Source organism: Euphorbia lathyris, chromosome 2 (assembly GCF_963576675.1).
Source record: "Euphorbia lathyris chromosome 2, ddEupLath1.1, whole genome shotgun sequence".
In the NCBI taxonomy this organism is placed as follows: domain Eukaryota; kingdom Viridiplantae; phylum Streptophyta; class Magnoliopsida; order Malpighiales; family Euphorbiaceae; genus Euphorbia; species Euphorbia lathyris.
Window position 1 is genome coordinate 104,951,751 of NC_088911.1, and position 14,106 is coordinate 104,965,856.

Sequence of the window (14,106 nt, forward strand, 5' to 3'; positions counted from 1 at the left end):
AAATTTAAGAGAAGATGTTTTGTTTCAGTTACAATTTGAGAAACAATAAAATTTTGTAACTGACAAATAGTTTTGGAGTTATTGGGCTTTTAAAATATCCATTTTTACAAAAGACAATTATCCAACAATCCCCCCCGCGGATGATGAAATTATATGGTCTTTTCTAGTTGAAGAAGACCTAAAAACATATAAAGAGGTTATAACCTCTATAGATGCAAACTTTTGGAAAGAGGGCATTAACAGTGAATTTGACTCCATTATGTTGAATCATATATGGGAGTTAGTAGAACTACCTAAACGTAGCAAGCATATTAGATGTAAATGGATGTTTAAAAGGAAAAGAACTTGATGGTTCTATTGAAAAATTTAAGGCAATACTGGTTGTAGTAAGTTATAGTGAAAAGAAATGAGTTGATTATTTTGACACTTATATTCATGTTACTAAAATTTCTATTATTAGAACTTTGATTGCACTTACCGCTATTCATAATCTTGTGATACATCAAATGGATGTAAAAACAACATCCTTAAATGGTGATTTAGAGGAATAAATATATGTTCAACAACCCGGGGACATGTTGTTCCTAGATAAGAGAGTAAGGTATGCAAATTGAAGAAATCTCTTTATGACTTAAAGAAAGCTCTCAAACAATGGTATGAAAAGTTTAACACAACTTTGATATCAAATGGTTACATAGTAATTGGTTCTGATACTTGTGTTCATTACAAGTTTTTTGGATTAGGTTGTGTGATAATATTTTTGTATGTGGATGATATGTTAATTTTTTATACTGTTTTGGGTTTAGTAAAAAATACTAAAGAATTTTTATCACCGCATTTTGACATGAAGGATATGGGAGTCACAAATGTGATTCTTGGAATGAAAATTATGAAAATGAAAATGGTTTTTCAATGGGTCAATCACATTACACTGACAAGATATTAAAGAAATTTAATGCTTTTGATTTGATACCTGCAAGAACACCTTACGACATGAGTGTTTCATTAAAGAGAAACAAAGGTGATAATGTTTCACAAAAAGAATATGCTAAAATTATATATAGTCTTATGTACTTAACAAATCACACTAGACCAGATATTGCATATGTTGTTAATAGATTGAGTCGCTATACACATATTCCAAACAATAATCATTGGACTGCACTCCATCGCTTGCTTAGGTATTTGAAAGGTACCATTAATTGGTGTTTGCATTTTAACAAATTCCCTACTGTGATAGAAGGTTATTGTGATTCAATTGGGTAACTAATAACGATGAAGTAAATTCTACTAGTGGTTATGTGTTTATGTTAGGTGGTGGTGGTGCAATTTCATGGACATCTTCCAAACAAACTTTTATTGCTCGTTCAACTATGGAGTCTGGGTGTAACACCCTGGTCCAATACCATGTAGATATTGTCCGCTATGGCCCAAATCCAACACCTTGGGCCTCACGGCTTTAAAACGCGTCTGCATGTATTAGATTCACATCTTACTAATAAGCCCCAATCACTCCCTCTCCATTTCCGATGTGGGATTCAGTTCATTCCTATCCCCATCGCCATCCCTTAGGGTCGCTCCTTGCTCAGGCCTTCTACCCCGGCGCCAATACATGCAGACGCGTTTTAAAGTCGTGAGGCCCAATGTGTTGGAATTGGGCCAGAGCGGACAATATCTACATAGTATTGGACCAGGGTGTTACAATTGGTATCAGAGCGGACAATATCTATATGGTATTAGACCAGGGTGTTATAATTGGTATCAGAGCCAACTCTCCACGTACGATGTGTGGTTCGGGGATGAACCAGGCGGAAGCTGGTGGGCCTGTAACGACCCGGTCTGGAGTGGGTGGCGCCGGGGTAGAAGACCTGAGCAAGGAGCGACCTTAAGGGATGGTGATGGGGGCAGGAATGAACTGAATCCCACATCGAAAATGGAGAGGGAGTGATTGAGGCTTATTAGTAAGATGTGAATCCAATACATGCAGACGCGTTTTAAAGCCGTGAGCCCCAAGGTGTTGGAATTGGGCCAGAGCGGACAATATCTACATGGTATTGGATCAGGGTGTTACACTGAGTTTATAGCTCTTGAATTAGAAAGTCAATAAGTAGAATGGTTGAGAAATCTACTACTAGATTTTCCATTATGGGGGGAGATCTTCAGTTCATGTGTCATTACATTATTATTCACAAGTAGCTATTGGAACTGTAAAAAATAGTGTCTACAATGGAAAAAGGAGACAGATGCGCATTAGACATAGTGCATTGAAACAACTCTTGCATATTGGATAATCGTTTTGGACTATATCAGGTCTGAAAAAAAACTGGTTGATTCTTTTACCAAATGATTACCAAGGAGAGTGTAGTAGACATGTCGAGGGGAACGGGGATAAAGCCCGTTGTTTAAAAAATCCCTATGATAAGAAATAATGTATACAAAGACCATAGTATAGTGTTTCACCCATATTTTGATTTGGGCCAATTTCATAATTAATTTACTTAATTTGGCCCAAATTGGTAAAATTAATGGAGTTGGGGGCAATTAGGCAATTTAATTTGGCTTGGATTTGATATTATTTTGCCAATTGTATCTTTTTCGTCAAAATGTGTGAGAAATTAGAAGTATTGGACTGATTTGGTAATTTACCAATTATTCTGACTGAATTGGATAATTATCCAATTAAATCAATGGTGGAGCTGCACAAAAATCGTGGAAGTTAGAAAGTGTGGTAGTGGAGCTGAAACATGGGTTAGTGGGGGAAGTAGTTATGGAACTTCCTTGCTGAACAGTTACAGAACTTCCTTGTTGAAACGTGGAACTTTAATTCCTGGGCAGTTTCCAACATATTTTTTACAGCAGAAAAATATAATTCAGCAGCAAAAACAGTTAGTGGATGAGAGCAGTTACAGAACTTATTGGAACTTTCTTGCTGAAACGTGAAACTTACTTGATGGACAAACCAACAACAAATCTCAACAAGATTCAACAATCTTAGAAAAATCTCTACAACAATTAGACTCAATTTCTTTCAATTTTCAATTGTCTTAGTTTTACACTTTCTTTCAATTGTTAATTCCAAGTTTTTTCAATTCAATTCTTATATCTGTAATCTTTTCAATTTCAAAATCTCAATTTCGATTAATCAAGCATTCCTTTTTATTCTCAATTTCAATTTCGGCATCGTTTCCTTCAATTAATCTCGATATCCGTAGATATAATTGACGAACTTTAAGCTTTTTTTCATGTCCTTTAAATTTTCACACAATCTTTTGATTTAGAAGTCAGATTTTCAATTTTTGTAAGTTTTCAACAAACTTTCTGGCACATTCGCAATCTGATTCACTAAAAAAAGGCGTTAAATACATAGTAATGGTATTCATTTGAACTTGATGGTTTGTACGTTTGGATGATGAGTTTAGAGAAACTCTTAATGATTTTTCAAATGGACTACTTGAGTGTGAAGGTGGTCTGTCTTTTACGAAAGACTTAAGATGTCTTTCTAGAGCACTCATGAGACCCAATGTATGCACATGGCTATTAACAGTACTAAAATTTTCCTAGTATGCAGAACAAGTTTAAATATAGATTTTTAACATGTCATGAGAGTCTTAAACTATAGTTAAGTTCAAGAGTAATTCACCCTGTAAACTAATTTTATTGCCTCATGTCACTACGTATCAATTCAAATATAAAGATATTGATACTTAAGTTTTTTAAATCTTTTTTAAACCTAGAGGGTTTTTTTTCCGAAAACCATTTGTGGGAAATTGTTAGATAAATGGCTTTTGTAAAAATGAATATTGCTAAAAGCCCAATAACTCCAAAACGCTTTGTCAGTTACAAAACATTCTTGTTTCTCAAACTATAACTGAAACAAAACATATTCTTCTCTTAAATTTTCATAATGTTTCTGTCTTTAAAAATATAAATGTTTTGTACTAATATTTTCAGTCCGTTTTCATCTGTTACAAGTTTGAATTATCTTGATTAGTTTCATTTTCTTCAATTGTCATTTTTAGCCTATTTTTTCCTTGCAGACTTTGCAAAACTCATTTCGCGAATGGATTTTCTGGAAAAAAGATGAAGATTAAACAGTAACTATATGATAAACGCAGAAAAACACGAAGAACAACGTCGAATAACCATGTCTTTGATTCGCACAAGAAGAAAAAAACCAAGAGACGAAAAGAAACAGGAAGATGAAGAATCATGGCTTAATTTTCTTAAAACGGGAAGATGAAAAATCAAGAGATGAGAGGAAGAAGAGACAAATATGTTGATGAAGAAATTTGATCAGATTTCACAATATAAAGGAAGGAAGATGAAATGTCTGGGGAAGGGGAAGGTAGATAGGAAGGGGAAGATGAAAGATCTGAGTTATTTTGGAAATGTCACAATAATATAGTTTAGATATGTAAAAGGTTGAGTAAATGGTCTTCCATTTCACCCAATTTTATAATTTTCCCTGAAAACGGTCGCAAAGAACAATACAAAATAGTTACATACATTTTTTAAGATAAAAACGTTATGAAAATTTAAGAGAAGAAGATCCATTTTGTTTTAGTTACAGTTTGAGAAACAATAATATTTTTGTAACTGATAAAGAGCTTTGGAGTTATTAGGCTTTTATAATATCCATTTTTATAAAACAATTCCCACAAATGGTTTTCTTGAAAAGATTTTTGAAAAAATTACTCTGGGTTTACAAAAAAAAAATAAAAAAAAAATAAAAAAAAATAAAAACAAATAGGATAAGTAGGATAAACAAGGGAGTAGTTATTTTCTAATGTTCCTACTAACTATTATCTCCTCCTACATGAAAATCAAGAAAATAGTACATAAAATTAACTTGAAATTATGAATACCTCAATTCCAATACAAACATTATGAAAACTTATAATAATTTCATATTAGCAACTTAAATAAAACCAAATAGATGGTTATCTATTTCGTCTTTGTCCGGTAGGGGTCTTTAAGCGATAGGGCACGCATAAAAAAGAAAGGGAAATCGTTTCCATCAATCTCCTGGCCGAAGTCAGTCTTGTGTTCAACTCCGCGGGTTAGCTGGTTTACAGGCAGGGATTGCTTTCTGCCGTCTGTCTTTCCCTTCTTTCTCTTCTCTTAGCAAAGTAGGTTCAAGTAAAACTTTTGGCTTGCTACAAGCTAGGCTCAGGGACTGCAGTCAGCCGCTTCCCCTGTAGTCGTCAGCTCGTTCTTGATATTATCATGTTTTTTTTATGAAAAAAACAAAAAAGTGTTATCAATTATCATATAGATTTAGCTTATTGAAAGATCGTTAAGTTTTTTTAAAGGAAAAGACTATAAAATTGATTCTAGGTGGAGTGTGGTTCTCGCTGTCGTGCCAAAAAAAGTTTCAAACACTGTCTACTATTATTCTATCATGATCTATGATATTAAAGATACAGACTCAATCTGATTTACTTTTGAATTGTAATTTTTAATTATTTATATGGAGATATATTTTATAAATGAAACCACTATCTTTCATTTAAAAAAAAAAAAACTTGCCAAACTATATTTTTTGAAACCATATAAAAGTGATCTATTTTTATTTTTTTTTTGGCAGCATGAGAAAAAAGGTTTAATTAACTAGGTTTTAGCAGCTCAGTTAAGTATAACTAAACTCCAAAAAAGTTGACCTGTCGAGGTTGGGTCAGATCTAGTTTTTTTGTTTTGTAATGACAGGTCATATCCACATTTTTAATTATAGTTTTCAGAGCAATTAATTCATTAATTATTAACCCACCAGTTAATGCTAATCAGTCAACACTAATCTTTAATTAAGCAAATGTGGCCCAATCAATTTCCCAAGCCCTTATTCAATGATGATTTATTAACAAAAATGCTTTTCCTTTTTGCCATATGCTTTTTATTTTTCTTTTCATAATAATAATACTATATTGGAAGATACTTTATTTTTCTTGGTAATGTGTTTGTGAGTAGTCCTATTTATAATAAGTTGGACCATCCAACTTTCATTCAAAGGTAATGTTATGTATCAATACAAATAAAGAGTGCACCATTTTTATTAAAAGTTTCCCATTATTTTCATGTGACAATTTCTAAAATTTCATTATGAGATAAAAAAAAAATAGTGACGGATTCGGAACAAAACTTTTTGAGGGTCAATTGATGAAAATTATATTAAAAATTATAGTTTTTTAACACTAAATACCAGTAAAGACTATATCGGTCACCGATTAAATATACTGTAATTATCAACAAAGAGATGAAGATTTTACATTTTGTAATTATAAGCGGGCCCTCCATTCCCCACATAATTCCGCCTGTGACGAAAAACATTTTTTATTGTGGAAGAGCATTTTTAAAAGATTTTTGAGTAACTCTTGGTCATTTAAGACATTAAAATACATATTATCTTTAACAATACTTATTATACTCCTTATTTATTTATTTTTATTGAAATTATTATGTATTGTTATATTTACCAACAGTGAGATAAAAGAGATTTTTTAATAATAAATTATTAATAAAAAATAAATAAAATAAGAAGCGAGTAGAAGATGAGAAAATCTACTCAATAATAATAAAGAAAAAAAATACTCTTAGTGATTTGAAGAAGAACTAAAAAACTTTTGGAGTTGGATTTTGCCACAAACTCTTCGGAATTTAGCTTTTAAGGACCTAACAAATTATTTTTTTAAAAATGCTCTAAGAACTTCAAAATAATTGGAAAATAGTTAAAAAAAAAGTAGAGGATATTTGTTTTCACTCCAAATAGTAAAAATATTAGATTTGCTTAAGTTTATAAAACAGTAGCATTTAGTTTGTTTTTTTTTTCAAAAAGGTAGCTGTTAAATTTTTTAATGAAAACTTGTTTGTACTTTATATTTTTATTTAAACAAATACGTTTTTTTTCTTTAAGGTTATTTCGATCTTTTTAATACCATTAATGGAAAAGCAAAATTTTACTTAGTTAAATAGGTTACTATTTTTTTTAGTTATTTAAGTTAATTACTATCAGTAATAATTCATCATAATTTTCTTAAATATTAATTATTAACTAACCTAGAACCAAAGGAAAGATACCCTTAGTAAATTTCAAAAAGAATAGTTAATAAAAATGTAAAAAAAGGGTGTAGTTTTATTTAAATTGAAATTAAATAGAACATCACTTAAAGTTGTAATTGAATTTCATAGACAGACAGGTTGAAGGTCTGTCAATAGGTAGTAGTGTGTTAGGTGAAGGTGTTGGACAACAAGATTGAGGCAAAATCTATGAATTCTTCTGACTTTTTAGACAGAAGAACAGACCAAGATTCTTGTTGACAGGTATACCACATGATCTTCACCAAGTCCATCAATTTACAAAATCACAAGTATCCTCATTTCACATGCCAAACTATTTTCAATACTTAATGTTTCTACTTCCATCAATTTACTTTACAATAACAAATTTTCTTTCTTCTTTTCAGAAAAAAAAAAAAAAACCATACCTATAATATTAATGACAGCACATAATCATGTGCTAACCCACCATATGACAAAGATTTTATAATTAAAGAGTACATTTTGATAATCAATGAATGCTCAAAAATTGTTATTTCTATGGAAACAACACTCTTGCCTACTTCTTTCTCTCCCTTTTATAATTAAATAAATTAAAAAGAGTCAAGAGAGCTCGGTAATTACACGTTCACATTTGTCTTCCAAAATCTTCACAGCTTCTGTAAATAACACTTCAGGTTGCAACGCTCCAGTTGATTCGATAGTAACTAGTAAAACAGAAAAGATAACAGTAAGTATAGCCAATGAAGTTTATGTTATGGTTATATTCTTAAGTTCAGTTCTTATGAGCTTGATTTGATCTTTAATGAAGGTTTATAGATCAAATTACTTACATATGAAATGATCTTTAACACGACGAAGTGCTACCCGTTTCTCCCATGCTTCTCCCCCTCTGATGCATTCCCTACAAAGTGTGCAGGCTCGTTGTCGAGCAACAGTTGCCCTCTTCTTACCTGCAGAACAACCAGCTTAATCATTGTTGATGACAATGATCCGAAAAAAGAGAGTAAACTCGGAAAGTGATAACTCGACAAGTTAATAATTTAAATATAATGAAACATCAAAAGCTGTCCAAACAAAACTTGTACTATCAATGTAGAAGAGCCAAGTAATTTTCAAGTCAGATGTCAAAAAAGCACCATAATATACACATTGATGGAAGGTTTCTTCAATTCAATCTGTGTATATTCTGAGGCAACACAACTCACTGGCCTGGTCTTAGCGTGCCCACTTATTTTAGGAAGGCATCACTATCTTTCCCTAGAACACCCTGATAGGAATTGTGCTGAGCCTGGTGCATTCTCTTCTCTCTGATTCCAATCTTAGGTGTACAATCAGAATGGCAAGAGTATGCGTGGGAAAGGAGTCGTGAACAGAAAGGATATGGTTGTTGATCTGGCAAATAAGACAAGTTGGGAGGTTTCGCCATAGTACAATGTCGATAGCAGGGCAAGGTGTGTGTGTGTTTTAAGGAGGGTTTTAGAGAAAGGGGGAATTATGTGATATGTTATGTTTTATCTTTTCTGCTAGGGGCTTCATATTGAGTGAGGGGAGGGGGTGAAGAGCAGTTTAGGTGTGACTCATTTAATTTCATTTTGCTGTTTGTAATACCCTACCCAGAAATCTCATAGAGATACTGCATAAATAAAGACATTTGATCCTATTTCACTTTCAATATCTGTGTTTTGTTGTCTTTTCATAACACACCGAAACACAGACTCTGACAAGCAAAACTCTCGTTTTGCATCATCTATAAAGTAGCACATTTAAGAGACAGTTTTTGCAACTATACAAGGCAGTGTGGTGCAAACTCCTTTGCTTTTAATCTAATGAATTTTATTTGATTTCTAACGAAAATCTAGAAGAGCAGATGCAATTGGGAAATGCATCATCTACCACCTCTTTGATAAGATATTTTGCTCCTCTTTGATCACAAGAACATGATCAAATATAAGGTGAAGATAGTAAAATCACTTTACCCTTGCCAATGTCTTCTATATCAAATACATTAACAGGGCATTTCTTCTTAAGTTCTTCCGCAATCTCATTTTCGACATCTTCCAATAACAGAACCTACAAGGAATAATGGAACAAAGAAAGAAAATTCTTATTGATTTAAAAGACGTTTAAGGGGAAAAAATAAAGGGAGTGTTTATTTGTTTCTAGATTGGGATTGTTGGTACTACTCACCTCAGGAAGCATTCTATACCAAGCAGTAGCAACAGGGGACCATTTCGCATGTGTTTTTCCCATGCCTTTAACAGCATGAGCTTCAAGTTCAATTTCCTACAGAACAACAATGACAATCAATAGATAGAGAGCCCAATGTTGGGGAATATAATTGGTGAAAATGAATCAAGCAGTAATCAAGAACAAAGAAAATAAATAAACAATGAAGATAAAGCAATCACAAAGACACGAGGACTTTACATGGTTCAGTCAATATGACCTACATCCACCGCCGCACTAGTTTTCTTATTTGAATGTCACAACCACTTAGAGTTTACAATTACAAGAGAGTATTTTGTAGAGGAAGAGAAGCAGGCCAAAATAAACACATGGACCTAGGCCTTATTATAAAAAATTCCTTCTAATTCTAGGGTGCTGCTCGTGCAAGACCCTGCGAGGGAAGGCTCCCCACTACCATGCTGCTGACAGAGAAGCAAGGTCCTCCCCGAGACACTACACCCTCGGACTCCCACCAGCTCCAGCGATGACTAACAAGTGCCATGATGAGAAGCAATACCTAACATGTAATTTCAGAATATTATCTGAAGACCAGGGCATTTCCACAAGTCCTTTCTTTGCTGGACATATTGATCCACAGCTCGTATCTCTAGGTCCACCAGAAGAGTCAGGTTTTTTAATGTGATTATCCTCTATGGTCCATTTTTAACGTTCAATAACAGACTATGGCTGTGGCATGATTTTCCCTCAATAAATATTTTCCTAGACAATTTTAACTTTTAAAATTTCTTTGGTGCATATGCAGAATCACAGTAAAATATTCTGTGCAAACCAATTAGAATGATCTCTAAGCACTCCCTGCAATAGGCAATGCATGAAAAAGACCTATATTCAAATAGGTTGCAGACAAAGTAGTAGTTAATCATCACTATCTGTCTGTCATTTAATAAAGGGATAAGGTACCAAAATAGGCCTATAGTTTTTGGGTAAGTATCAATTTAGGCTCCACGTACAAAATAGCATCAACATGGGCTTAACGTTTAAAAAATGTACCAATTTAGGCCTCGATAACGTAACATGGCACGTCATTCATACTATTCTGTAATATGAATGATGTGTCACGTTCCGTTATGGAGGCCTAAATTTGTACTCTTTTTTTAAACGTTAAGCCCATATCAATGCTATTTTGTAGGTGGAGCATAAATTGATACTTCTCCAAAAACCATAGGCCTATTTTGGTACCTTATTCCTTTAATAAAATACACTGGAAGAGACGAACAATAATAACCAAAGCCACAAAAAGGAGCAAAAAGCCTTACATGTCCAGGGCCAAGTTTAGCAAGTATGATCTTATCTTCTCTGGGCTTGATTCTAGGCTGGTGTTCTTGTTTGCAAGTAAACGAAGTATAGGTACTTGGTTTTGTATCAACTCTTTCAGTCTCCTTAACAAATGTACTTCCAATTTCTGACCACTCTAATTCTTCAGAATATACTGCAGCCAAAACGGTTTGCCCATTAAAATAGAACACCAAGAAACTTATAATGAATTTTATGTAAAATCAATTGCAACTAACCTGTACGACGAGGTTCACGTTGCTTGCACTTTACATGGAGTTTCAAAACAATTGTATTCTTTTCGTTTGCGGTATCATTTGCTATCACCAAGAAGAAAAAGGGAGAGAAAAGGGATTAATTAGCCCATTGTGTTAAATTCATGCCACGGTGAAGTATGTGCTATTACATTTACCTAGCTTTTAATAGAAGATGGGAAAAGAAGTCTTTAATTGCTTCAAAAAAGAAGTAAATCTCAAAATGTGTTTATGTGTTGATCTATAGTTGTTAAAAAAAAAAAAAGCACCGATTGGTAAAATGAGTCGAACCTGAAAGATATTCAAATTGCCTAGGGTCAGCATTGATTGGAATGAGACCCAGCCTGTGAGCAAGGACTTCATCTTGGACAAGAGATGTATTGTTTGCAATGAAAACTTTTTCAATAGCCATTGTTGGAACCTACATGAGAACAAATGAGGAAAAAGGAAAAGCCCATCATTTCCATAATAGGACAAGCTACATCTAGGGGAGATTGCAGGAAAATCGAAAATATCACAAAAAAAACTTAATGCATACATCCAAATGGTAGCCCAGATTGATAACCAATTGAAGACTTTTTCCTTTCTCCAACAGCAAATTAAAATAGATTTATAAGAAGAAACTAGCAAGCCAAAAATCTTGTAATGTAATTCATTACTGATATAATAAACTACTTGTAAAATGTTCCAAGTAAGATAATGTGAAAATATGGTTTAGATGTGAATTAGCCCCTTAAACTTGTTAGTCATGCATGCTCAATTCAATTTAGTTCAAAATCAGTTGTGGCTAAAATCGTACGATACTCGGGTTTAAGACTTAGTTCAATTTCAAATAAAATAAGAGGATTTTTAATTTCCTAATTTAGGTTAAAATTAACTCAAGCATTAATAATATATACTAATTGAAAGTTTCATAGTACCAGTAACTAGCTTTTCTTAATATATTTGCTCTTTTGAAGACATTGTAAATTGATTATAAATGTTGAATTGCATGCTAATTTGAGCCATAAAGTTTATTTTGCACTTCACTAAGTTAAACATCATTTATAAGTTCAAAGCTAATTTGGTCTCCAAACCAGCCAATATATTGCATGAGATATTCTACTTTGTCAAAGCACATGAGCCAAATGATAATTGATAGCTCAAAATATAGGACAATGCTCCCACAATATTTTGGAATGGTATCTAAACATCTCGGGGCTTATGCTTGAGAATTAAAATGGCAGGTTAATGTAATATTCAAAGAAACTCATTATTCAAGGTATGTGCTATAGAATAACATTAAACATAAATTGAACCATAGTTGTTAAAGGCGCAAGGCGCACGCCTGAGGAACACGAGGCACAGGAAAAAAAAAAAAATATATATATATATACACACACACACACACACTCTCTATTACTAGTTAAAGCATATCAATATCACTACTACTCTACTACTAGTTAAAGCGTAAACCAAAAAAAACAGGTACTCTACATTAACTTGTAGTCTTGGTACATTAGTTTAGATGAATAGAAAAAAAGGTTTGCATTAGTTCAGCCTGAATTTTGGCATGAACAGGTTGTCTACATTAACTTGTAGTCTTGGTACAAAAGTTTAAAATATAAATAAATTAAGGTATTAATAGAATTACATGGTTGTAGAGATGAGCAGACCATAACGCAGATATAGTCTTTCTATGTTTAAGTCTCTTGATATTCTTATTGAGATCAAGGGTATAGATTAAGTCTATTTAAAATAGATTAATGGTTGAGATTAACTAACCATTTGTTTTACATAAAACAGTAAAAGAATTAAAAAATAAAAAAACCTAGTGAAAATAGTATATGTTACTGAAGCGCGCCTTGACTATGGCCCCGAGCACAAGGCGAAAGCCTTTTAAATTGCGCCTCGCCTTGTGCAATCAAGAATCACTACCTTGAGCCTTGTCTGAGGCGCGCCTTAAACAACTATGAATTGAACCAATATTCAGTGAGTGGTGCATATATGTACAACTACAACAAAATCAATTTTAGTTCTCCGCCATATGAGAATGAATAGATAATTTCTGAACATATAACAATATATTAATTCCAGGGGATAACAAGCACACCTCAGAAATGAGAATCCGTCGAAATGCATTGGCAACTGCTGCATCAATACCAATCATGTCAAACTCCATATCATCCTTAGTGAGTCGAACCACTTCCACTCTAAAGTTGTCATGGAAATAGTCTAAATGCAAACTATTGTCAACTCCAATTGAGGCATAGGCACCTGAGTATGTTATATTATCCGTCTGCAGATACCAAAATTCTAAATCATGAAAAGTTTAAAAGCCATAAAAAAATAGACCAATGCCTCAGTCTAGTTAACAATAAGATTGAAAGATAACAAGAAAAAATCCAGGTTCCAAAGCTTCTGCATTTACTTCTCAAATTGAAACATGAAGAAATCCAAACTACGAAAAAATTTATATTTTGATCATTCAAGTGATAATATCAGACAGGGACTAATTTTCATGGAAAAAAAAAAACTAGCTGAAGAACCACATGAAACTAATTTTCAGTAGGCATAAAAGATATATCAGACAGGGACTCAAATATTATTCAAGAAAAAATCTGAAAAAAAATAAATTTGATATCTAGCCTCCTTCAGGATGAGCAAAAATATCTCCAGAACTCATAAATAATTAAGCTTTTATGGAGTAAACCCACAAAGGAACCTCTAGCATGAGAAATAGAAAAAAAGAAGGATAGTGGGAGGTACATGAATAGGAGCATCCGCTTTGCAAACAACTCGAGTATTTTGAAGCTGGAGGTGCGGTGGCAGCTGACCCATGGGGACATCCGGCAAATCCCAAATGGAAAATTTCTTATTATCCTCTTTGTTACTCATTGTCTCTTCTGAAATTGCGTGATCGATTAACTTATTAGTACTCTGTCTGCGTCCAGAAAGCAGTGCTTATTATTAGGGTTCAACTGTTCTGAGAAGAAGAGGAAGAAGTGAGTAGGGTTTAACGGAACAGAATTTTGCAGAATTGGGTTTAAGAGGAAGCATAAATTTTGTGACGGCGCCCTATGGAATTATGTTGCTCTAATAATAATAAGGGTAATTAATTTATTAATCCCTATATTTTGACAAAACACACTATTTAGTACCTGTATTTTTAAAAACACACTATAAGTCTCTCACATTTTTCTCGGTGAACAGTTTAGTCCCTAACGTTTTTCTCAGTGAACTGTTTAGTCTCTGCCGTTAGACTCTCATAAAGATTTTGTTAGTCAATTTGGATTTGCGT

The 14,106-nt window shown here is 33.1% G+C and overlaps 1 protein-coding gene across 1 annotated transcript; it reads right to left on the reverse strand.

The window, feature by feature from the left end:
• Positions 1 to 7,465: 7,465 nt before the first annotated feature.
• LOC136219290 (uncharacterized) lies at positions 7,466 to 13,868 on the reverse strand. Its single transcript, XM_066006647.1, has 9 exons — positions 13,575 to 13,868; positions 12,919 to 13,104; positions 11,118 to 11,247; positions 10,812 to 10,892; positions 10,557 to 10,729; positions 9,241 to 9,336; positions 9,030 to 9,123; positions 7,884 to 8,003; positions 7,466 to 7,757 (listed from the first exon to the last, which is right to left on the reverse strand). Exons 1-9 carry the CDS (start codon positions 13,701 to 13,703, stop codon positions 7,654 to 7,656), a joined length of 1,113 nt encoding a protein of 370 aa, XP_065862719.1. The 5' UTR covers positions 13,704 to 13,868; the 3' UTR covers positions 7,466 to 7,653.
• Positions 13,869 to 14,106: the final 238 nt, after the last annotated feature.